This window comes from Polyergus mexicanus, unplaced genomic scaffold (genome assembly GCF_030449975.1).
Source record: "Polyergus mexicanus isolate NDT 795.1 unplaced genomic scaffold, iyPolMexi1.0 SCAF_2, whole genome shotgun sequence".
NCBI lineage: Eukaryota > Metazoa > Arthropoda > Insecta > Hymenoptera > Formicidae > Polyergus > Polyergus mexicanus.
In genome coordinates, this window is record NW_027223322.1 from 1,768,261 (window position 1) to 1,794,805 (window position 26,545).

The 26,545-nt window shown below is 39.4% G+C and overlaps 2 protein-coding genes across 4 annotated transcripts; one reads left to right on the top strand and one right to left on the bottom strand.

The window, feature by feature from the left end:
• Positions 1-34: 34 nt before the first annotated feature.
• On the bottom strand, positions 35-26,535 carry Miga (mitoguardin). Of its 3 annotated transcripts, XM_070314288.1 has the most exons (10): positions 26,328-26,535; positions 25,963-26,113; positions 25,724-25,867; positions 4,867-5,073; positions 3,343-3,530; positions 2,753-2,887; positions 2,420-2,532; positions 2,153-2,321; positions 1,819-2,052; positions 35-1,751 (listed from the first exon to the last, which is right to left on the bottom strand). In XM_070314288.1, the coding sequence occupies exons 1-10, from the start codon at positions 26,424-26,426 to the stop codon at positions 1,434-1,436; spliced, it is 1,758 nt and encodes a 585-aa protein (XP_070170389.1). In that variant the 5' UTR covers positions 26,427-26,535; the 3' UTR covers positions 35-1,433. The 3 variants fall into 3 exon arrangements, with proteins under 3 accessions (XP_070170389.1, XP_070170402.1, XP_070170396.1); XM_070314295.1 differs by lacking the exon at positions 4,867-5,073 and having other exon boundaries at positions 37-1,751; positions 26,328-26,532; XM_070314301.1 differs by lacking the exons at positions 25,724-25,867; positions 25,963-26,113; positions 26,328-26,535 and adding an exon at positions 5,562-5,617.
• On the top strand, positions 6,550-23,172 carry LOC138943416 (beta-pore-forming protein unzipped). The gene is made up of 5 exons (XM_070314272.1): positions 6,550-6,812; positions 20,278-20,497; positions 20,760-21,124; positions 21,332-21,669; positions 22,555-23,172. Exons 2-5 carry the CDS (start codon positions 20,278-20,280, stop codon positions 23,084-23,086), a joined length of 1,455 nt encoding a protein of 484 aa, XP_070170373.1. The 5' UTR covers positions 6,550-6,812; the 3' UTR covers positions 23,087-23,172.
• Positions 26,536-26,545: the final 10 nt, after the last annotated feature.

The following is a 26,545-nucleotide window of genomic DNA, read 5'->3' on the forward strand; positions in this document are numbered from 1 at the left end:
TAAAATTTATATATCATTATCAGATACGCTTCTTTCCTATAAAATAAATATATTTTAATCAAAATATCTTACTAAATCATAAATTTCAAAAATACTTATATGAAATGTACATCTGATATAATTGATTACTTAATTACTATTGTGGAATGTTACTAAACTGGCAAAAAAACAATCTGCTATCGTTATTTAAACGATTATTCCTAATACGTTTTACGAACTTTGGCAATACATAACTTGATTTTAAATTATACAATAATCATATGATATATGATCTGTATTAATTTACATACAAATATTTTGATAATGGTAACTATTTTAACATAACAGCTCCAACGGAAACTACGTTATCTGTGATAGTACCAATATCTTATGTAACAAATAATTATTTAGCAAAATATAAATTAAATGAAAACATCGGAAAAATTGGCTAATAAAATTTAAATGTATGTGTGTGATCTTTTTAGATTAACTGTAGAGAAATCTGTGAAACAAATCTTAATTTTCTTATCTGCATAAGAAATAGTTGTATTATATATGATTTCATTTAAATGCTTCTACAACTTATCACATGAATTATTATATACTGCAGTACGTTTAGACTTTATTAAAATAAAAATGACAATTCCCTGAACAATGCAAAAAATATCACAAAAATGTCACTGTACAAACATTTTATAAATATGAATATCCCAAAATATATAAAAAAGAAACATACATTAAAACGGTGAAGCTACATTATTAATACAAATAACAAATAGTATTATATAATAATTTCAAGAAATGACAATACGATTTATAAAATGTCTGCAAAAATTATATCATTATTTTATTAATAATGTCTACTTATAATTTGAAAATAAATGTCATATATTTAATTGTGCGCATGATGAGCTAATTCTTTGAATATTATAAATAAAGGTTTGTTTTATAAATAAGACTTTCATTTATGTATAATCCATATTGATCATTACTATCCCTCTAGTTCGTAAAAATGGATATCAGAAACTACTAACACTTATTCGAGATTTATGCAATTACTTTGTTAGTTATTTAATAAAATTTAATAAACACGTGTGAAATTTTTAATGAAATTGATGGCAAGATAAAAGTGTGCAATGTTTTTCCGCACAGCATTACTTCACAAGATAACTTCAAAAATAGACTGTTTACGATAGTAATTACTCTTTGTGTAATTACTGACGGGTGCGGCAATGAAAATTAAAACGCAGTAATATCTTGCACCATCTACAATCTTAATCAGATCGTGGGTTTAATTTCGTTAATGTTGTTGGCATTGTGACATTCTTCTTTACAATGTAGATTTTGAATCTTTGAGATACCATTTTCACTGCGTATACAAGCAACGCAATTCGCAATATATCAATTCCATTTAATATATTGCGCTAACGATTGTCTGTATATGTTTTATATGACTAGCAACCTTCTAACGACAATCTTTGATTTATATTGTCTACTCTTAGCTTCATTTCCCTAAGTATATCCGCGGCAAGATCGTCAACAGTGGTATAGCGTACCTTAAAGAAATTAAATATATCTACAAGAAACTCGATCACTTGATCCCTAAAGTAATGACAAGTGGAACGTAGACTGCCTTCGGAGCCTAAGAATCCCCAAGCGAGGACTGGTATGACATGCTCGGAGATCGCGTAAAAGTGCGCCAAGAAGCCTCGATCGTATTTCAACATCCTTCTTTTACCCGCGAGAGCGGACCAGACTGCCGTTCCTATCGCCTTTAAGAATAATTGATAATCATGTTGAAAATATCAGAGAATAGAAAAAATTAATATTCATACTTACAGTTTCTCTAAAACTGGCAGACACCCATCTATTTTGAACTATAGCTCTAATAGGTGGTAATGGTTTCTCCACATCCTCGAATGCGTCTAAGAGTATAAAATCGATGAGAACATCATAGAAATTCATGCACTTGACACCTCGCGCGATCAATTCCTCTTCCATAATACTATGATTGCGCGAATCTCGCAAGAATTCCAACATACGCTCGTAATGCAGCAGATAATCTTTAGGTTCCTATAATAGAAGTTTGTTTTTTTAATCAATTTCGAATCACAAATATTTTTTTTATATTTATACTTATTTACTTGGGTAGATAAATAATTTATTCTCTTACTCTATCTGCATATATAATTAAATCGCTAATAACTTGGCGACCTATATCCGCCATAAATGCTGCTGCGGCGGGTAAATTAAATAATTTTGTATAAGCCTGACGTAAGCAGTACACCTTCGCTAAATATTCTACGTCTGAGCCACATTTTACAAGTTCCGTGTGCAATCTCCTATAACAATATAAGAGAGTTACATATATATATATATATATATATATATAGCCATATAAAAAAGATGTATACTATACCGGTCATGAACTATGATTTACCTGCAAGGAATACCCTTGTCCTCATATTGTTTAAGAGCAGCATGATACAGTTTTTGTTTCTCAAAATGTGGAAAGAGTTCTGAGAACTCTTCGAATTCGCGCAAATCCGCAACCTAAAATATTTTTATAATATTGTAAAAGAATTAATTTATTTTACTCCCTTTTGAATTAATATTAAAAGAAAATTAATATAAAGAATAGTTTATACGTATTATAAAATAGCTTAAAATTAAATATTGTTATATATATCCTCAAATTAATATCATCTCGCAGGTACTCGATATGTCGATCTCTGTACGTTACAAATAAATTGTATTTATTTGCACAACTTACCCCATCGCGTGCAGATTCAAACGATTCGGGCGATGATGCGGCATCGGCTTTATCCTTGATGCCAGACATCCGTGTCCCGATGTTCGAAGTTTTATTGAGACTTTCCTCGCTTTCATTGCGAAATAAAACGGAATGCTACGAAAAAGAAAATAGATAAACAACGAGAAGATTATCGAAGAAAGTGATAGAACTTCAATGATTTTATACATATACATATAATTATGATTAAAAAAACGGTAAAAAATCAAATTGCTATCGGAGAAAGTCATGCACTTCCTATGCCATTCCAACGTCCGCGACAATTCTCGACTGCCGCGGCGACAGGTCAAATGACTCGTTGCGTTAATTACCCCCGGGGGCGGTTGTCATTTAAATTGGATTAATTCCCGCAGTTCTTTTTTTCGCTGGACCGGCAGAAAGGCAGAAATTGATGATGAATGCCAGCGGAATGGAACGGTATCGGCACGATGACCGCGGTCCGCGAACGACAGACTCCCCGGACCGGAATCTCTCGCTGAATCACCGAGTACGATGATTTCAGGCAATTCCCGCAACCTCATCGGTAGATTAATGCGAAATAACGCCGTTACCTGATCGAGGAAGAGCAGTTCTGCGTGACTCTGAATTTGATAACCCATGTCGAGCAATTCCTGCACATCGTGCGTGAAAGCCGCGTCGGCTTTCGACGGTAGAGCCAGGGTGTCGTTGCTTAGGGTCGAGCTAAACGCGGTGAGCGCGTCTTCCCAGCAGTAGAGCGCCTTTTCCAACGCCTCGAGTCCTATTAATGAACAGCATCAATTTATTTCAATAAAGGAAAGATCGGTATTTTCACTCGTAATAACAGGATAAAAATAATTTTAAAATTATATTATACATATATGTATGTATATGTATAGTATACGTCCTCTTCGATTAGATATAATAATTTTAAAATATTTCAGAAATATAAGCGAAAGAGAGTTAAGTTTGGCTCAGTAGAAAATGCCTATTATGAGTTATTAGTATTATTGATAGCTTAAGAGAATTCACACCTGCATCAAATTATGTCAAACGTAATAATTATTTCAATATTTAATTGCAAAAACTTTAGTTCGAGATCTAGGCAGCAGGAAAGAGGATATATAGTCTTCCCTCTATATATTCTTCTTCCTCAATTTGCACAAATACATTATTTTTTTTTTTTTTTTTAAGGAAATTAACGGATTCGAGTAAGGCTAATCTCGATACGGTCGATCGACACACAAATGATGGCAAAAAGTGAAGGAAAGAAAAAAGAGAGCACGATTTCGTTCGTAAGAGCAAGGATAATGGGAATCACTTGAAGATGTAGGATTCGAATTCCGAGTCAGTGACGCCGTTCTTTCTCTCTTCATTTCTCCCTTCCCTTTCTTTATTCAATCTTCTGTAAGTCGTCAGAGAACGTTCATCAATTTGTCACAACGGAAGTCCGTGTGGAGCACATATCGTGCTAATTTAGGGAGTCTGCCGACTAATGTCCCGAGAAGGCGGACCCATCATCATTTTCAATCTGCGTCGTTTTATGACGATCGATAATTATACAATATCGTTCAATCATCATGCACAGCGAGAAGTCAATGTTGTATGACAATTAATCTTTTCGAAGCACGTTAATTAAATAAATGAGATATACTAAATGAGAGTTACTTGATAAATTTTTACGATATCTCGTGCTTTTTAATTTGGACGCTCTGATTAATAAAATAGCAATGCGATAAATATTATATCGATTCATCGAATTGCGATTAATCATTTTTCATTTTCTTGAATTATATTTTCAGCTTTGAAGAGTTGAAAAATTTTTAAAGTTTTACACGTCAAAAGTAAATGTCAAATGTCAAGATCGTATGAAATGGAAATGAGTTTGTGAAATATAAATGTCGCATGTTGCGGATATCAAAACATACGAAGAAATTACATAATGCCGATGAAAGGAAAAAGCGAGATAGAGGCAAAACACAAGTTAGACACATTATTAATATATTCGAGCGAGCAGAGAATACTAAAACCCTTTAATTTATCGATGCATAATATCTATAGCTTTAAAATTCGCGTTCAACGAGCGACTTGCGTAAGTCAAATGAGTTCAAACCGACTTATATATACGCTCGTCGATACGCGGCCTCCGATCTTCGGAGAAATGGATGAGATATCGATTGGTCGAGGCGACGCCGGTGACTCCTTGTCCGCAACAAACGCTAATTTCGTCCCCGACTTCAATTCAAACCAGGGCGAGATATGCAACAGCGAAACGTGCCTCTCGATTGTGTTTGCGCGGCTCGGTTGTGACGAAGATCGCATTCCTGAAATTAAGCGAAGAACGAGAAGGTCAAAACACGGCAACGCGTGTCCCGCGTTAAAATTCCCGTCTCTCAAAATAATTATCTTTGCAAGACCTCTTGAAAAGTTAAAGATTAGAAACGAGAGGACAAAATTTATTTTTACAAGTACCGCTTTTTTCTTATGTCATCTAGAGCAGCAATAAAATGAACGAGAAATTAAATTCTACATTAGTGAAAATAATACATTCTTCCCTCCACCCCCCACCCCCCGCCTCTCTCTCTCTCCCCTATACATCCCGAAGAAATTTATCTTCATGCCAAATCAGATTATAACTCAAAACAATAATTTTTATTTCCGAAGCAATATGTATATATATATATATATATATATATATATATATATATATATATATATATACAGGAAATTAAGCGTGGCAAACATTTTGGAAGTACGAGATCATTTACCGGGGCACCGGGTCAAATCCCTCGGAAGGATTAAGCCTACCTACCGCGATCCATCGGATCGGCATACCGGTGGCCGATCATTACGCAACCCCTTGGATAAGGGATGTCGTAAGACACGGAGGGATGCTTCCCCGGAGAAAACGCGGCAGTGCGACGCCGTTGCACACGTCCGGCGTCAATAATACCCCCCCCCCCCTAGAATGACGTAATCGCTGCGCCGACCGATCATTGGAGGATGCGTCATCCAATGGGGAGGGGTCGATACGACACGCGGTTCGCGGATTGCGCGCGCGTGCGCGTTGCTTTGAAGCTCGCGCCTTTTGCGCGCTAAATGTCATTTTATCTTTACCTTAAACGCGCGATGCATCCGTATCGGCAATCGTGTCGGATATTTTTATGTTATCTGGACAACTGTTTTTAATGCCGAAGCTACGATCGCGATTAGTTTGTAAATTCGAACAACAAATCGCGTTCGTCGATAAAGCGTGCGAGGGGGATAGCTCTAGAGAATTCTCAAGGGGACAATTGTGTCGGAATTGAACATTGGCCCGTATGTATATTCGCGGATGCATGTGTGACAACCCTGATTTTCATCCCGTATATCGAAATTAAGCCCGATGGATTAACTTTACATTTACACTAGACGGATGTAATTCAAAATGATAAACGTCAAACGCGTCAAACGCGTTAAATGTCAAGCCATAAATACGGATAAAACTATTACTAACGTATATATCGTATCGTTATAATGATCACATATATATGTTTCACGATTTGTCTCGCGCATTATATTTTAATCTTTCGCAGGAGAAAAATACAATTACGATCTTTCATTTTCCAGATTCAAATAAAAGATCGTAAATTTGAAATTACGATGCGCGAATGCGCGCGCAGGCGAACAGCAGGGAGGGTCAATGGAAGCGCGACGAGGACGGAGCGAGCGTCCAATGAACGCGCAACAAGGACGAACAGTCGGGCGAGAGGAGGGGGGAGAACTGGGAGAACTTCGCATTACGCGCTACGCGCTGGCGTCAGTCGTCAGTTAGTTACTCGGCTACGTTCGACGGCGTCGGTTTGTCATCTGTTGATCGCGCCCGTTTACGACCGTTGACACTTCGTCGTTGAGAATTCATCGGCCGAAAGTAATATAAGATCGTTCACGATAACACGATCTTTGCGAGAATAAGATAAAGCGAGAAATCCCCGAGTGGTATCCTATGCGATTATCGCTCTCGCGCGCGAATTATTTGGATTAAAAAGGCTGTCGACGAGTACACCGAAGATCCGGAATCACGGTGAGTGATAGAGAATCTCGATGATATTCCCAGATTCTTTTACGAAAAAAGAAAAAAAAATATATATATATATATACATGCATTGCGAGAAATATGTTTTTTATTTTCTCATTAAAAAGAAATATCCGAATCCGCGACAAATAGTATCTCTGATTGATATATGTACTTCGATACAACGCATTTTCGTCACGATAAGCGCCATTTAAAGATCCAAGAGAGTTGGATACGCGAGGCGTTACGTAGTATCCTCGGAAGGATTCACCCTTCCCCCACCCTCCTTACTTTCCTTCTCGAAAGGAGGAGGAAATCCTTCCCGCATCGGCTAATACATTTCCGTTTGGAATCATTTTCTCTCGTAAATAAACGCGATATTTCCTTCGTCCTGGGAGAAATACTATTATTAAATATACGCGAATCTTTTAAATTTTCTTGATGCGCCCTGGCTCTTCCATTTTTGTAGTCTTCAGGGTGGTGGGATTCTGAAAATCGATATTTGATAAATTCACTCGAGGCGTTATGCACCTGCGACGTATTTCAGATACTTTGAAATATTCGACGCGATAAAGTTCTCTTCGAGAAGGAGAGAGTATCAAATTGTAAATAAAAAGATTACGTTATTTCCGGGTGTATCTCTCTAATAACCTTATTCCGACATCTTATCCTCTTTCGTCCCGCGACTACTCGAATAGATCAATAAAATTGATCCTGGCCTTTCTATCCTCGACCGAACAAAAAAAAAAAACAAAAAAAAGCGAATCTTATTGTTCCCCTTCGCGAGGGAACGCATCTATCGTGAGAGAGATCGAGAGTTCAACAATATTCAGCCTCGGGCGGTTGTTGAGAGGGGGAGGGAGCAACACCTGGGCGTACCTTTTATTGCGCAACACTTCACAACAAACAAAAACCCGTACACGAGAACGAGATTTGGAATTTAAGCGAGAATACGAAGATCGTTACAATCTCACATGCGAGGAGGGAGGAAGGGAGAGAGAGAGAGAGAGAGAGAGATCGTTGTGAATTTATACAAAATATTTTTATCAAAAATCCCATCCTGAGAATTCATCTCCTCGACCCGAACGCGAATTTCGTCGCGCGATTTAGGCTCGCGTTTCTATGGGGGTCAAGTTCAGGGGTCAACAGCTCGGTCGGGCGGCGGTGTGCCCTCCAGGTGGTGAGCTTCGTGAACCTTTGAGGAAAAGTGAATGCCGCCAAGGCACTAAATGCAGCAACGGCCGATAGCCGGCCGCCACCACGAGAGCGCGATAGCCGGCAGATCGATGGAGGTGCCTGGTGAACTTGGAAATTCCCCTAGCACACGCGCACTTCCTCGTCGCTCTTTCTTCCTTCCCCCCCCCCTCTCTCTCTCTTTCCCCCCCTCTCCCTCTCCCTTTGTCTCTTTCGTTTATACACGCCGCTTATATGATACACGCGCTTGTATGAACGCACGCTTGAGTAAACGCGCATACACGGCTGATTAAGAAACAGGTTATCATGAGACTAGCGCAAAATCCGCGCCAGATGATTCATCGAGAGTTGCCCCGAGGACGTTCACGGCATCCTGTCGGAAGAGATACATTCATCCCGCGAGATGATCTCGATAACGTAAGATGACGAGAACGTCGAGATTTTATTTAAAGCGAGAGTGGAAAATATTTTAATTGTTACCGTCGATTCTTTTCTCAGCGTTTTTGTCCTTTTTTTTTCTTCCGTACAATAACACGCTTTATACAATTTCGATCCCTTCGTGCTGAGATTGCGAGAGCAAAATCGGGTCTCGTCAATTTTTCCCTTGATACGTTTTGCTTTTGCCCGGCAATTTCATATCAATCGACTCCTTGGGAATAATATCCAAAGATAGTCGTCGTTCCCCAATTAATTTTATTTTTTTTTCCGCTCGATATTGCGTGAAGGGGAAGAGGGTCGCTTTCCGTTGCGTGACCAAAGGTATATCGTTGCGACAGGAATTATACGGATTAATACATATATACCACATCGCGAAGTTTCCGCGACAACAATTGGCGCGATTACGAAATTCCTAATATTATTGCATTAAAGCCAATTTAATCGGGATAGTGACGCGCGTGTGGCATCTTATAACACGTACAACGGACGCTGAGTAACGTTCTCCAAGGCGATGAGATGGCCAAGTGATACTTTCGACGCACGCAACTACGTGTAACGACGTCCCAAAATCGTGTGAAAGGGGGAAATAGGGGGCTGCCCCCGCGCCTCTAACGGAAAGCGAAAAAGAAGAGAGAAAAGGCTGGATTTTATTTTTTATTTGGTAATTGTAGATTGGATAATCGCTTTTCGCGGAACCAGCTGCAACTTTGTCTCCTTTCGATTGACATTCAGTATACGAATTATGAGATTTTAACTTTACCATACATGTTAGGTCACGCAATCGCCGGCTACTTTTCTAATAAACGTCTACTTGTTTCATCTACTTTGTTTCCCGTATTATTACTCTACCTTTATCATTATTGATTTTTTTGTGGCTTTAATTAAAACGCGTTTCGCCAACAACTTTCCTTCGCATTTAAGAAGCTTGTAGAAATATGTCCAAATAGTTATTTATCATCTAGAAATAAACCTTGCATTTAAATTTTTTATCACGTTTTTTTTCTACACTACGATTGCGTGTGTGATTTTGCTACTCGTCGGAAAACGATGACAGATGCATATTACACGGTGCATTTACGCAACGTGCGCTTTCAGTATAATTAATCGTAGGTAGCTGTAGGGTGTTGTAACCCGATTTTCAGGTTGAATGTAGAGAATTCGCGTAATTCAGCAGCCTTTGCGTACAAAATATAATTTCGTATCGAGTGACCCGATTCGTCGTTTAATTTTCGCTTTGTGAATCCTCGATCGAGCCGTCAATAATAACATTACGTTATATATTACATTTAATACGACACTTAATTAAATCCAAGTGTATAAATGAATATCGATAATGACTAGTCCCTTGAAGAGGAATATTAAATTTCCCGCAAACATAATATGATAATTACTTGACAATCTCATCCGCGGTCGGGCCGCTTATGCAACCTAAGCGAGGATAAAATCTTCTCTCGGGGAAAAAAAAATTGCGACTTTTTTAAAAATCTTTCCTCGAATTTCCTTAGAATTTTTAGCAACATTAATTCTTACTTTTAACATCTTTTTTTGTATCGTTGAATCTTGATATTTATGGTAATTGTCAACAGTTGCTTGACAGTTGTTGTCTTTGGTTCTTTCATATATTATTGAGATTGTTTTCTCGCGTACCTAGAATATTTTGCATCACGTTATAGAGAGAGGTCTAAGTATAGTTATGGTGAAAAATGAAGAGTCGCGGAAGAAATCTGAACAGGCACACACACACACACACATACACGCAGTCCTGTGTCTCTCACGGGGAGCGCACAAAAAATTTTCTCGTCCAACGATGCAAATTGTCGGCGTAATGAGATACGCGATCACGTTGAATATTAGGTAATAGCGACGAAGCCCGCCCCCGTGGGTCGGAGGATGGCTTCTCCCGACCCTGATGAGGCTAATAAAAGTGACATTATTACACGTCCCGGCCGCGTCGCAACGAGCCTTTAACCTACACCGACGACCGTTCGTTCTGATTTTCATAATCTGGTTCACATCGCGCATCTCTCGCACACACTCTCTGTCTTTCTCCCCTCTCCTCATCTCTCGTGTCAGATTGTGTCCTCCAACGACGCGACCAAGTACGAAGGACCCTGGAATCTGTTCGCATTTTCTTTCTAGATGCCTTCGCTAGGATATTAATATTCCTCGTATCCTTGGAATGAGACAGTTCGCGAACAGCTTGTGTATACTCCAGCGACTCTAAACACAACTGACAGTTGCGTCTGATAAAAATAAACATCACGTTCGATGATTCTCGAGATGAAAATCAATATCGCGCCGCGCTTGATTCGTTATTATTTTTAGGACGTTTCTTTTCCCAAACAACTTTATTATTTTTTGTAGAATGACTATTCTGTTATCACTCTATAAATATGTCTCTTTACACGACATCATTCATTCGCTTCTTTACAGATAAAATTTTATAAAAGAAATTGTTACGTAATTTATATTTACATTATACAATATATATACATTTATATATTTTATTATATTTAATATATAATATTTAATATATTACATATATTATATAATATATATATTTACATTATATAAATTATATATACATACAATATTGTTGTTTTGTACAGTGACAAATTTCCTATGATCTCATATCTCTGCTATAATAATATTTACATTTTTATATATTTTGTATCTTCTTTTGTATATTCAGAAAAGATATACTAAAACATAATAAATATCATTTTTTAAGATCTATACGCGATCGCGTGGAAGCAAAGGATGATAAAATCGTACATATAATAAAGCTACTCTCTTTCTTCCTTGCCCAGGACATCGGCTTGGTTGTAAAGTAAATCGATGGAGGTCATACTGAACTAGGAGAGCCACGTCATCCAACCATGAGAGAAGCTCCTCTCGGTGAATCTCGACTCGACGAATAGCCCAGCGAACTTATGATTGTTCTTTTTTGAGGAGAGGAAAAGGAGCGGCTCATTATTTTCTTTCATTAGTATTTACTCCGAGTCGAGTAACGGTCGCGGAAAACAGTAATAATGTTTTTTTTTTTTTTTTTTTTTTTTTTTTTTTTTTTTTTTTTTTTTTTTTTTTTTTTCGAACGATCGGCCGCGATCGTCGCAGTTTTTCGCGGAGATTATTACGGATTGGATAAATACGAGATCGATTTCTTGTTCGTGATACATTCACGTAAGAGAGTCATGGGGTCGATTAATTAAATTCTCACCAAAAAGAAACTATATTCGAGACTCGTCAAAGAACATATTACTCACTCGAAATCAGCCGATTGGTTTTCGTCTCGAATTTCGCGTTCTCCATTTATTTGTCCCGATGAAACTCAGAGATGACCGTGTTTTGCGTGCACTGTTTGTCTTATGTAACTAGACTTCATCCGTTCGGTGAGAATGGCTAGGAGAAGCAACGAGAGAATGGAGAGAAAATTATCTTCTGCGACAATGGAACAATCGTTGTAATATCGCAACGATCCCAAAGAGAGAGAGAGAGAAAGAGAGACCGTGTGTCAGACGCAGAGAATCGCGGTTAAGTTCCCGATGCCACGTGATATCGCCTGGGGCAATCGAGCGACGGAAATGACTTTAACAATGGCGATGTAGAGACGGTCTCCGGTTGCATAGGTGCCCTTGACAGTGACAAATTGCGCGACGTCGTTTTCTTCCGCCCTCGTCTGACATGCATCTCGAAGGAGCGATACCCGGGTAATGGTGCCTTTTACGCATCTGACGTATTTATCGATATACCGATTATTAGCGTTTAACCCTCTCTAATCCGCGAGTCTGCGATCTTTCCTGGCTTTGTGCCGAGGGAGAGAGGAAGAGAGAATACCGTCTCGTGCGCTTTGTACGCGCGTTCACCGTATCTCGAGTTAATTAACTCAGAGATTCTCTCCGGGGATCGTTGCTCTACAATACTGGCCGGTGAAGGAAAATGGGAGATACCGTCGCTCTCGAGGTCAATGCAAAACGTTATCGATTTACCGTTCGGCCGAGCGCGCGCGATGGCCTTCGAGCGTGAAAACTGGTGAGAAAATTCATCGAGCGTTTTAATTCGAAACGATCGGCCAGTTCTCTCTCTATCGAGAAAGAGGGAGAAGGTGAGATCTGATTTCCGAGAGAGGCTTCTCCACGGTCAATTAAGCTTTCGCGAGATTTTTTTTCTTTTTTTTTTCCCCCCCCATCGGTCGCAGCGTATGTTAGAAAGTACGGTTTGGTGAATTTATGGACGATGGTTCTTCGCGGTCGACTTCCCTCGCGAGATTTGAAGTGCACGGTCAACACGGATCCGTCCGGCTAGAGGGAAGTAAACATCCGCGGGGCACCATGACGTAAGACGATAAGTGCCGAAGCTGAGACATCCACACGTTTTGTCCCGTAGGTAACCGGAATCTGAACGGCTCGTATTTCACATATACTCTTGGCCGCTCGAAATGTCATTGTTACTGTTGTTGATACGGGAACGTGCGCGAACAAAAACTAATTTGCTTCTTCTTCAAAGAAATATATGCGTCGGTCAACGAACGCATTAATTTCCTTATTTAATTATAATTGTGAATTATAATCTTTTTTTTTTGTGTCGTAGATTATTATTAGACACTTGAAGTAAATGTTCGTGTTAAAATATTAATTATAAGAAAAGAGAAAAATATATAATAAATAATGTTAATAAATTTTAAAAGAGAAAACTCGATGAAAAAGATCGCGCTAACAAGATAATAATATTTATGCCGTTCAATCTATAAATTAGTAGTTTCTTATACATTTCTCCCTGTTATCGAAAGTAAGAGATATTTCGAATGCACGATCCAAGTGAAATACTTAGGAAATACAAGAGGTAGGAATCAAGGGAAGAGGGAGATACCCGTGTTTCTCCTCTTTCGGACTATTCGGTGAAGGTAGACGCTCGAGAGGCCCATCTCTCCAAATCACGGTGATGCAATGTCGGACGCAGCATCCGAGAGAGAGCTTTTCTTCCGCATTCCCGCCTCTTTTCATTACGCCACACTTGAAACCGAGTCAATTAGAGCGGTGGGAGGGAGAAGAAGAGCTTTTGTTTCTTTGTGCACGCGCTTGCGAGCGACTTCTTCTTGTGAAAGAAAATTGTGTACCGGCGAGACGACAATGCGTCTCTCTGCTTTGCGGCGTCTCGGCTTCACAAGTCGTCACAATTCACTTCTTCGTTGTTGTTGTCGTTATCGAGGGGGAGTGCAGGATTTCTTTCTTTTCTCTCTCTCTCTCTCTCTCTCTCTCTCTTCCTCTTCGTCCACATTCGCAAGTCTCGCACGTGCTGAGAGCGATGGGATCGCAAAGGAGCCTTCCCGACCATCCCGACCGATTGCAGCAGGTCTGTTGCAGCGGCAGCGGGGGTGTTATCATGGTAACGCTGTCCGCTGATAGCGCATGTGGCGAAAATCGATATTTCCCTCATTTCGTATTCCGCGAGGCAAGGGCATGCCCTATCTGCCTCTCTCCCTCTGTCCCCTATACGAGAGAACGTGCCCCGCAGTTAGGCTGCGTTGTCCCCGATGCGGAGACACGCGCGCGATCGCATCTCCACGCAATATCGCAGTCCTGCATCCTGCGGAGAATCCTGTTAGGATCTATCGACATTTGACAAATTATCCTTCGCAGCCTAATTATATATATATATATATATATATTTTTTTTTTCTTTCAAACGAGTGATTTTCTCTCCCGCAAAAGAGAGAGAGATCCCCCTTTTATTTATTATTTATTGTATACTTTCAACCGGTTTCTGTCCGTATTTTTAATACGCGACGATAGATATGACGATAGAATGGTTTCGCGTAGAATTTTGGAATCTGTGCCGGAATAAACGCGAAAGCATCGCACGCGAGCTTCCGAGAGAAAATTACTATGAGCATTTGGGTCCATTTCACAGAATGCATGCATGCACTTTCTCTTAAATTATACCGGCGATATTAGCGTGAATTTATCGTGAAAGTCAATTATCTTATTTCGTCGGAAATAATCTCTAACCGTTGCCGCGCAACGTTTCACTAGCGAATAAGTTAAAATGATGCGTGAGAGGCGACTCCTAACAATATTATTATTATTTCCAAAGTCGACACGGAATTGTAAAAACCTCCAATAAATTTAAACTATTGAGACTTGGTTATTGTTTGTTGCGTTATTGGGTTACATCTATTCCTGGATTCGCGGATAATCGATGGGAAATCGGGGTCGTTGCTTCCCTCCTCTCTTCTGTCGTCAACAGTTGATCTCACCTTATGCGTAATTGATTGCGCAGAATTGATCCGGAAAAAAACCTATTGTTATTCCAGAATTCCTTTTTTTTCTATTTTCGATTTTTTTTCCACGAGTTATAAGTGGAAAAATGAATGTAATAAGCAATGCATCGCCGATTAGACGATGAAAAAAATTCTTTTGCGAGAGGATTAAGATCGTTAAAGCCCGAATTTTTTTCAATCGTCTCGAACAAATTTGGCGAAGTGTGCCGCCCATCACGCATTGGTCCCAATTAAGTAAGCAAACGTTTGTCAGGGTCACGTATAAAAATTGTCTGCGCCGCAGTTAAGGCCAGTAGGTCATCGGTGCATCAAATGTAACGCGCGAGATGTAACCCAAATGGTCTTTCGCATTACGTATGAAGGACATCTTTCTACTTTAACGGACGTCCTGTAAATTTTCTTCTGCCAGCTTCGATACGCTTGTCGTCGCGATAAACGCACCGATCGTAATATCTCTCTTTCTCTTTCCCTCCATCCTGCATCAAGCTGGCCTATATCGCGCGTTGAATATCAATTTTTACGACTGCAATCTCGCGGGGGCTCTCCCCTTCTATATAATCATAGGCACCGTATACGGAATGAGAATCGCGATGCAACGACGTGAGATCGATCCTCTCTCGATTCGCACACGAGCCGTCGTCGCATCAACTCGTTATTCTCATTCATTCACGTCTTTACAATTTATTAATCGAGTCTCGACAAATGCTCCTTCCTAAAAAAAGGTGAAAAAATCCATGGATCATTGAAGATTATTCACACGATTATAGCCTAACGTAATTTAAAATGAAACGATTGTAAATATACGATACGAATACGAGCGTCTTGGATCCGATCGATATCTCATTCTGGCTCTTTTATTAAATTACAAATTACAAGATTGCAAGAGTGCGAGTGTGCGCAAAGTACGATTCACGGATTACGACTTACGCCCACGTCCACGATTTTTATCACCGGCGAGAAAAGAAGCACGTCTGTATGTGCAGCGTAAATATCTCGCATAGCGATGTGAGAGATTGTTCCTTGCATATATATATATATATATTCGAAAGCATGGAAACGAGATCTTCGCGTCGAGGATACGCGCGTGTATTCTCGTTTTCGACCTTCATCGTGATTTTTCGATCGTGACTGCAACGTTCGGACTATGCAATATATTCCGAGAAAATAGATCGACTGAAGATTGAATGCATGCAAGGCATGCAAATTTGCTACGCGATTATTCAAGTTTTGTCGAAGACTCTATGATGATGTAAAATTTTATTTTCGCACAAAGTTGCATTGAGCCAGGGAAGACGTTAATCTGGATGTAAAAAAGATATTATAATCAGCGAGCGAGATTCGTTATCGTTACGAAATATTTGAATTAATATAATTTTCTTTAGAATTATTTGATTTAAATAAATCAAAAAACTTTTCTCCAGTATCCTGTTACGCGCGAGATTATTATATTTCTACTGTCGCAAGATACACTCGGATATATGCCTGCGAAAGGATAAATATACAATTACACACGCGTGTATATCTATCCATCGTAAGGAGAGAATCGCGTTACATGCTGACGCGAGCGAAACCGCGGTCTCACCTCGCAATTTCGCGGCTTTTTAACGACGTGCACCGAATTAGCGACCTGAATTAACGTCTCTACGCGATTTTGCTTTCCGATGAAGTGCGTAATAAAAATGTACGACGACACGACTCGGCGAAGTGATTCGTCGCGACCGCGCGAAAGGGAAGACGGAGGAGAGTCCCGACTTCCGACACGTGTTTACGATACCTCGGCGCCGCCTTAAACCGGTTAGAAGTTACACTGCAGTTAATTTACCGACAAGGTGACGAGCCATCGCGAGTAAAGAGAGAGGATAAAGAAATGTCTTTATGACATAGTCGCGCCGGTCCAAGTTAAACGGTAATAAATCCGCATACACGCGCTCGTCACATTACACGAGTTACAAAGTCAATGTCGCGTTGTAACTCGTAATCTCGTTTGCGCGCGACAACGTACAGAATTCGGAGAAAGTCATTCGAAAGATAAACCCCTGACGGACTTAAGTTAAACGATAATAAAACCGCATGCGCGAGTAAGTTCTTTCGCGAATTACAAGTCAATATCCGCGTCGTTAACTTACTCGCTCTATCCGATGAGAAGACGCTTTTAAGACGCTCATCCGGAGGAAGGCAAACTCCTCGTGAGAACGGAGAAGACTGCGGAGTGAGAAAAAAAAAATAGAATGGGTGTGAATGTTCGCGAAGAATTACGCGGAGACAAACACCGATGGAATTGGCGGCTAACGGGATTTTTTTTACGCTGCCTACGTGTATAGCGTAAAACGAGATTATATCTGTATGGATTAGGACGAGGAGCGATGATAAAAACGCACATTTAAAAAAAAAAAAAAAAAAAAACTGACCGAAATTTCAGACAAAGTGTCTGCAGATTTTTTTGCACGCGAGATCTTCTGTCTGAATTTTCAGATACTTTTCTGAACTTTCAGAAAAACGACTCTGATGATTAATTGTAAGATACATCGTCTGAAATTTCTTTCAGATCCCGATCTGAAAATTCAGACAACAAATGTGTCTAAATTTTTAGAGATCTTTTTACACGACAGAAAGGGAAAATTCATTCGCGCCCTACTTTGTATTTTCCGAATATTTATTTACTCAACATTTTTTTCAACTATCCGATATTTCACGTTTCTTCCGATAGAATCGAAAGCGATGAATGCATGTGTAAACATGTGAACCGTGACGCTTTTCGCAGTTTTCATCAATATGTTCTTCATGCGGATTCTATCGCGTCGTAATTATACAGTCGATAACTTTTTGACATTTACCACTTTTTTTAAATCGAGCAATGTTCTCGGAATTTCTAATGCGTCTCTCTCGGACCGGCAGATGAAATCGTGAATCTCTCTGGAAAATTTTTATCTTCTTAAAATTTTCATCAGATCATACTCGTGTATAACTCGATATATAAATAAATTTGTCTTTTTAAATACATTTTATATAAATACGAACATATAACGCGCCATTATTTGTTCGAGGATTACGACGATGCTTGCGAGTGTTACGCGACCAAAGAAAAAAGCAACGTGTGAGATTAAAAAAAAAAATATATATACGCGAATTGGTCTGAAAGGATTATCAGCCGCGTCGAATCTTTCTGACAATTGTAGCGATGCCATCGTGACAATAATGCGACCGACAATGACAACTTCCGCGATACCGTGAACAATGTGGAGCGGAAGAACGTTTTGTCAGTGCGGAGAACGTTTGATGTGACTGGTGTGCGCGAGATGGAATATCGATAAATAAAATATATCGTGCATATATAAGTCATACGATTTATCTCTCATTAATCTTGAATATTAATATGACGAGAATTAATTGCGCGGGATAACTGAATATTAAATATACGTAATATATACAGAATATATTTAATCATTAGATAAATTAATCATTAAATAAATTATTTAGCTATGTAAAAAATGAATAAAAAATTAACTCTCTCCGAACGGAATCTCTTAAAGACGACGAAATTGATCCTTTTAAGTTGTATCGTGCGCTAAACTCTCTTCGCATCGACCTTTAATGTTCTTCTTTCGCCCGCTATCACTCGACGTTACCGTTAATTAACATCGGGGACGATATTTCAATTACTATCCATGTTGTCGTAGCTCTTCCCGATAAATCATCATTAATTCTCTATCCATTACGATATCATGCTACGGTATCGCGGAACGATATTACGGCAGGTCACGCACGTTTCCACTCCGCGAAACTCTTCTCTGACGAGAGAAAAAATATATTATATATTTTCTCTTATAATTTATCCCTTATGTAATTTCATATGTATCCGCTATCGATTAATTCGTAAAGATGCGAACGAAAGAAGCGACCTTGAGAGATATCGGACTTTGCATCTCCGAATTTAGAATCCGAATGTAGAAAAACCGGTTTATTTCCTCCTTTCTTGCGAGAAGATCGTTTGACGAAAATGACGAAAACAAAAATGTCCCTTTTTTGTTCCTTCATCTTCGTCTTATATGTCTAATTTTTTTCACGTTATTCTCTAACGAAAATATTTAAATCCATTTGATAAAACTACATTTTGAACGAGATATTTGTAAATCTATACTTCCGTTAACATCCATTCATCGATCATCCTACAGCAGGATCTTTCGGAATCTTTCCCGAAGAAGAGTTTCTTCCACGCCTAGAATACGATGCAAAAAATCGAGCGGTATAAAGTAACTGTGTTATCGTGTAAACGGATACGGCACGATATCGTTTACGGTTACTCGAAGTCGATATACCTACTTGATGGAAGCTTATTATTTGTCGGATTCGAGGGTATGAGCTCTCGGAACAAAAGATGCCGCCGTAAAAAAGCGTGCGAGACGAGAAACTGCGTCTCTCGAATTACCGTCTCTCAATCCGCGAACTTTATCCGCCCGATTATTACGTGTCGAGCGAGCACTTACGCACCACGTGGTGTCCTTATTAGACGCAGTAGCCGCGTCGATGCGTTTTAACGCTACCTTTTTGACTTTTTGTCGCCGCATCAAATCGAATGATTTGGGATTCGCAGAATTTTTGCCAGCGAGATCATTTCTCGTCTTAAAAATAATCATTTTTAATAGAAATATTTATCGAAATTAATTTCAAACTTCTTCAGCTCGCTTCCGTCCGTTAGATGTTAGATGAACGTTACGATTTTTTTTCTTTTCCCTTTGTAAATACGTTATCGAACTTGTTCTCAGGAAGAAAGGGATTTTAAGGAATTGTAAAATTTTTCTCGTACGTTAAAACTCGCGGAGTTTTCTTTTCGCTCGTTTCTCGCCAGACTAACCGAAGCGAAAACACGAAACCAAGAGCAAAACCGAGCCGGGGTCCAGTTATACTCGTGGAAAGAATGAGAGCGAGAGGGGGTTCCCGGCGTTAAAGACACGCTCGGCATAGTAAGCGGAAACGTAATCACAAAGCCCAAGGGGCGGCGGCTAGGGAGTTCCTCTCGTTGCGTTGCGTTGCGTTACGTTACCTCACAAAACTATGCTCGCGTTTCTGTGCGTCTGTATTTTTTTTTTTACTCTTTATCGGCGCGATCGTAATGTGCAATCAGATAGGGGGAAGTGCGCCCTGTTGCGTGTAATCGCCGGAAAATCGCGCGCATTTTTTGCATAGCTCGGTCATGTCAGCGGTCATCTGTGGCAGAAGATTGGGGAAACCAGAGAAAGAGTGTGAGGGAGATAGAAAACAATATTTAATTCTTCACGATCCTATCGAAATCATTCTCCGAAGTAACGCGAGATTATAATTATTAAACAACGTTTTTAGAATATCGTCAAAAAAATTTTCACTTATATCAGAAGCTAGATCGATAATATTAGGATGAAGACAAGCTATTTTTTAATATTGTTTTATTCGTCGCCTTATTAATTCGGATTGCTAGAGGACTTAAAAAGCATCGCTGCGTAAAAGAATTTTATTCTACATCATATGTTATTGACTCGCCGGCCAATTAACAGCGGTTTAAATCACATACTCTCTTCGCACATTGCAGATGCTTTGGCAAAGGAACTGTCACTTCGCCCTGGGATTGCTCGGCTGCGTCATTTTGCTGTCGATGACTACCGCGGACAATAGCGTCCACGTACTATCCAAGTACGCTCATCAATTGATTACCTCGACCACTCTCAAGTGGCTGCCGGTGGCGCATTACAACCCAAACGAATCCAAGGAGATAGTCATCGGTGGCTTCGAGAATATATCAGATGGCGAAGGTGCGACATTTTTATCACAATGCGCGGTTGCGTGTATCTTCAGCTGTACAACGTCACATTGCTATTAGCGTCGAGACGAGGAATTCTACATTTGTTTGTAGAATTAAATCATCCGAATTAATACCAATTATTCTCACGTCACATTAATATCGGAATCTTGCTTTATATCTCGAGGAGATCGATATGGTCGATCAGGAATTCTAGAGATATTCGGGAATAATAATGATAATAATAATAATAATAATGATATTCTCACACACAGATGAAACTTACGCCAATCAAGCGGAGAAACCGGAGGCAAGGAGACGACCGCTCTACGTGTGCCGCGCGATGCACGGCAGCATCTGGGTAGCCGGCACGCAGAAGGACAAGGAGAGGATCTGCACGGTGACGACATACGGCGTCGTGCAGTCGTACGACAAGTACGAATTGCTGGAGAACATCGACGGGGCCGCGCGTATCGCATGGGTTACGTATCTGCAGCCTCACATGGGCGCGGTGTACGTCAACAGCAAGACGCTGATCGCCCGGCATATGGTCCCCAAGGACAAGAAGGAGCCGCGATACACCCATTACATCGGCACGCTCAGCTCCGAGAACTTGGGCACCATCATCTACGTGAACGAGGTAAGTTTTTTTTTTGGGGGGGGGGCGAAATCGTGGAAGGTACCTTAATAATAAGGTTTCGATAATAATAAGGATTAATGAAAACGTCTCGAAGAGACCTCGGGGAGAGATGCTTACAGCCGTCATCGTTTTAATGGCGAGGCATCGAAGTAATCAACTTGTGCGTCAGGAGTCGGAGACTATCTAATATTCGATTCTTCTTTACAGCATGGCAAGGAGGAATCCGCAAAGACTGGCGATCTGCTGGTAGAGACCGAGCCAATCCGTTACGAGCTTAGCGCCGTTAAACTCAACTGGCCTAAGAGGCGCGATGTTAAACCACGCATATCACGCATACTCAACAACGTGACGATCACCAATCATGGAGAGGGACCGGCATCCTTGGCGGAAGCTTGCACATATACGTACAAGTACGCGGTCTACTGGGGTCGTAGGCACGCCATCCTTAACGGCCTTAGCACCACGATCACGCTGGCTAACGGCACGTCCTTGCCAAACATAACGTGGGGCATGCGCGACGAGGAGAATCGCACGGAGGCCTACAAGTGAGTATCTGTCTCTTCAGCTGTTGATCTCTCTCTCTCTCTCTCTCTTTCTCCCGCAAATTGAAACTTTTTCACGGATATTCGAAGATAAAACAATCTACTTTTGAAAACATAAAAAAAATACAGGGAGATCGATGTTGAAGTGAATGTCTATTTAACCTTTGGCTTTTAATAAATTTTATTCTCTCTATCTTCGTCATCGAGCTTCGCTTACGATAACGAAGCGTGGAACAATCCTTGACACGCTATTGCGCGTTTAAATAGATTGAAGAAAATAATCCCGAGGATTTATGATACGAAGCAACGTTACGTGACATTCAGTCGGTTAAAAAAAAACTTGAACGTACGGTTTTTACGACGGTATCCGTAAAATCTCATCTCTATAATTAGATATAATTAGAGCGCGAGCTTATTCCTCGTAGCCGTCTCACTTGCTCGTAGACGGCCCCTCGGGGCACTTTGTCACTTCCTGTACATCATTGAACCTCTCGCGCGCGGCGGACGTGAGACTAGAGTGCATTTTGCGACTTCACGCCACCCTTCCAGCTCCATGTGCTCTAGAATACTCCGCGGCTTAAGTGACGCTTCAACGCAACGCAATTACGATGTTGGTGCATCAGATCCGCGCTCCAGTTGCAGCGTTACGCGATAAACTAACGACGTATCTGCTTCGAATCTCGTACTTGGAAAGAGAACATAAGTTTTTAGGCCAGATATAACGGTGCTAAAATTGAATTATTTCATATAGAAGGATAATACAACAATGCGAAACACATGTGTTGTATGTGTTTTATAATTGGATGGTTAATTTTATGGACATGTATTTATCAATTCTGAGAATTCTATCCTATTATTAATGGACGGATTTTCTTTCATCTGTTACAGCGTGCAAGTCTTCCTGGAGCCCGGCACGGGCGTGAATGTGACACTGAAGGCCAATTACACGGATACGGAAGTGCCGTATACCGCAACGTTGATCTCGCACTACGAGGACGGCGCGACGATGTCGCGCGTGATCAGCGGCACTCGACAGGAGGAGACTCTGCTCGACATCGTGCCGGAATTTGGACCCATCTACTTTCTGAGCAATTACAGCGTGGTGCCGACCACTGTACCACCGCCTACCACGACCGAGCCGCCGACCACGACGATCGCGGCGACAACGACGATGCAGCCGCAGGAGACGACGCACCGATCTCGGCAAATGGGCAACGCGGTGGACTCGATGGACCATGACGAGAATCTGATCGTACCGCCGAAGAAAATAGACATATCAACGAGCATGCAGAACGACGACGGCGGCCCGTTGTCTCTCAAGAACAAGGGAGATTACTCCGGCGTCGCGTGCGCGAAATCGAGCCTGTTGACGCTCGTTGTCTCGCCGCTGCTGCTATTGATCCTTCATAGAATCACGTGAAGATCCAATCATTACGCGCTACCCCTCCTTTAATGTTAATTTCCTAAATCCTCCCCCTCCCCCTCCCCCCCCCCCTCCCCGCCCCATCTGCAATAGTAATATATAACTCAGTAGACGTACCGAAGGAAACAAAAAAGATTAAAAAATATTTAAAAAAGAGAAAATAGAAAAAAAAATATACGCGGATGAGAGTATTGCTGTAATTTCGTGTAATAGCGATTATAGCGTGTACGATCCCCCCTTATTTGAACACGCACTCGCTGAATCACGTCGGCACGCGGTGCTGATATATGCTTGCCTTTAAAAAGAAACTCGATATATAATATATATGATACACAAATATCTCTATTATTATACACACGTCTTAGGGTAGCACAATAAGAAAGATGCATCTTCGCGATTGAAGGATGAGCTAGTCTCGACGATGAGTCAAGTACAAGAACGAGATCGCAGCGATTATCGATGCGTTGTTTGTATTAACTTGGCTACGAAACGTTTATCCGTTATAACCGTTGAACAGCTGATCGCTGTGACACACTGTAACATTCCGTCTTTTTCTAATCCCGCTGTGAGTCGTGACTTTCCAACTATAATGTATTATGTCCTATGCCTTTGCAAAGTGTATTCTATAGATCCTTTAGGAAATCCTAATCGCTTTAAAAGATGACGGCACATTCTTTAAGGATTATTATGTCTAGGGAGAAAAGAAAAGAAAAGAAAGAGCTATACAATCGCCGCGAATAATATCTTGGATAAGTAGTGGCGTAATATAGCGTTGGAAGGTGAAGTAAATAGAAGTTAAGCACAACAGAAGAAAAAAAAGCAAGATACGCGAGTTGATTCAGCTACAATATATTTTTTGAGAGATTGCCGATATAATTTTAGACGATTGTAAAATTTATAAGGATAGCAAGTAAGAGAGAAACGTATAGGGAGTGTAAAAATGAATGGGTATACACTAATTCGATCAAATTCTAGCTATATTATTCTAGCTATATTATTCTAGCTATACAGCGAAACGGTGATCGTGCAAATCACATTATCTAATATGCAATAACATAATAATAATTATTTCCTTTTGGCTTTAAAAGAGCAGGAACAAGTATGATGTACGATTCGTATGTGTACCCATCTCTTGCACTCTGTAAAGTAATAGGATATCTGCAAATATCCTAGAATACTGTTGAAAAAGATTGTAAGCGAAAAGATGAAGAACCACTGGTATATATAATAATTGAAATTGTTAAGACATATATATTTCTTAACAATTTTCTAATAAGAAGATAGAATATTTTGATACGTGTGCGAAATTTGAAATTATTGAGTTTAGTGTTTTGTGAAAAGATTTTTTTGTTTACTCGAAAGATTAGGAGACAAGACGTATCATTTTTTATACGCGATTACGTTGTCAGCGTTTTTACTGAAGAAGTTTCTATATGTATATAATATGTATTTCTATATGATCCTTGATAATTGTAATTGTGTAGTGAGCTTATTTATATAATATGATTTATAGATATTTTCTCTATCGATAAATAGAGCGTTACAAGTACAATTCTTACATATATTTTACGATTAACCGACATAGGATTAGCGCGATACACTTATTTCGGATTAACGGGTGCTTTGTCTCCGTGTTTATAACGACGTTTATCAACGTCTAAGCGCCTAATCAACCACACTTGTTGTGATATTCAATAAAACTTTACGTAGACACAAAACAAAAAAAAGAAAAAGAAAAGAAAGCACTCTCTGTTGAACAATTCGTTAATTATTAGAAAAAGCAATAATTTGTTGCGAGATGAAGAAAGACTTGCAAAGTGTTGCGAAAAAGAGAATAAAAGCGACGATAGAAAAATTCAAATATAATTTGTAGTATCCCTATGCGCGAACGACGATATTTCTTCAATGTTCCACAATGAGTAAATGAACATGACATAAGTACGAAGCAGCGTGCATCATGCAAGGCAACGTAAATTCGAAGAAGAAAATTGTACGAGTTTATACGATGCATGATCGTAAATCTATTGCTTCTTGACAATTTACCCTATACGCCGATAAGTAGAGACGTAAATGTCTTTAAAAAACTAGCTATCGACTTTGACAAAGCCAAGAATTATTCTAAAAATATCTATATTTGATGCAGATGTATTATTTGTGAATATGCTGCTGTATTGTACATTATCATGTAAATATAAATACTATGTACATATAAAAATTCTCATTCTATTGACAGCAATGCTACCAATTCCTTTCAACCAAATAAACAAATTATTTGATGCAAAAATATAAGAAATTGAATACATATTTTCTTATAAAAATTAATTACAAGAAAGCTCTGCATCTCCAGTAATATCAAAAGATAATAAAAGTACACAATATCTATCACTTTACAATATTTTACATTTTTTAGCAAGCTTCCTATAAGATTGCGTAAATTTCTTAAAATTTTTATGTTGCAAAAATATTTGCATTTGCTAAATCTACACTTGGTTTTTAAAAATTGCAAAATAATTATAGATATAAATCAAATAACTTTACAAGACTTGATATTAGAATTAGATGCTGGTTATTTTTCCTATGTACGAAACATGTTTATCTAAATATTATTAATAAATTTCAGAGAGAGAGACTCACCAAGAACACCATATTGCTGCGGAGTAAGTCTTACATCGTCGTCTGGACCTCCTAATACAGAAGAAATGAGCGATGCACGGTCACTGATATGACTTCTAGTACTGGCTTCGCTTCTTCTTGCCCAAGATGCTTGCGACAGTACATCTATATTTAATCATTAATAGTTTATAAAAAATATTCATCCAAATAATGTTTAATTTTATAATTTGCGTCACATGATAATATTACAAAAGTATTACCAAAATTGGAATTTTTAGCGCTTGCTAATCTTGTTTTGTAATCTCTGAAAAGTCTCCTGGAAGGTGGAAGAGGATGTCTTCGTCGTCTCTTCAAAAACTGTGCCAATCCTCCCAGTAGTATTGAACCACCAGCAAAGCAGATGATAAAAATCTAAAACAAAAACACGATTAATTTATAAAAATAATCGATATACGATTAATAAGATTTATACTTTTAGGCGAAATAAATCCGCATTATAATAATAAAATTTTTACGCAATAATTACAAGTAACTAAGCAATTCTTTTTTTTTATATCATTATATAACGAGTACAAATAATTATGGTATTTGCTATAACCTTGAAGAACTGACAATTCATTCTTACCTTTTGCGTACGAGAAAAGTATATCGTCGGTAACGAGAACATGTAACGTTGATATAGTGCGCTGAAGAATTGTCGGACATTAAAAAGAGACATTGTCATTCACTTTCTATTATAAACAATATTAAACCAAAATTCACGCGCGCGTGTTAATAAACCGGTGATCGCGGACTCAAAGAGCGAGAAAAACTTGTGAAAGTTCTTTCGCGTGGAAGCTGCCA

What these genes read in the sequence shown, in the direction of transcription:
- LOC138943416 (XM_070314272.1), top strand. Translation starts at nt 20,278, where the DNA reads ATGCTTTGGCAAAGGAACTGTCACTTCGCCCTGGGATTGCTCGGCTGC. An exon ending in GAATATATCAGATGGCGAAG is followed by an intron (nt 20,498 to 20,759) that starts GTGCGACATTTT and finishes TCTCACACACAG; the next exon opens with ATGAAACTTACGCCAATCAA. An exon ending in CCATCATCTACGTGAACGAG is followed by an intron (nt 21,125 to 21,331) that starts GTAAGTTTTTTT and finishes TCTTCTTTACAG; the next exon opens with CATGGCAAGGAGGAATCCGC.
- Miga (XM_070314288.1), bottom strand. Translation starts at nt 26,426, where the DNA reads ATGACAATGTCTCTTTTTAATGTCCGACAATTCTTCAGCGCACTATAT. An exon ending in ATCGACGAGCGTATATATAA is followed by an intron (nt 3,531 to 4,866) that starts GTCGGTTTGAAC and finishes GTTCATTAATAG; the next exon opens with GACTCGAGGCGTTGGAAAAG. An exon ending in AACTGCTCTTCCTCGATCAG is followed by an intron (nt 2,888 to 3,342) that starts GTAACGGCGTTA and finishes TCTTTTTCGTAG; the next exon opens with CATTCCGTTTTATTTCGCAA.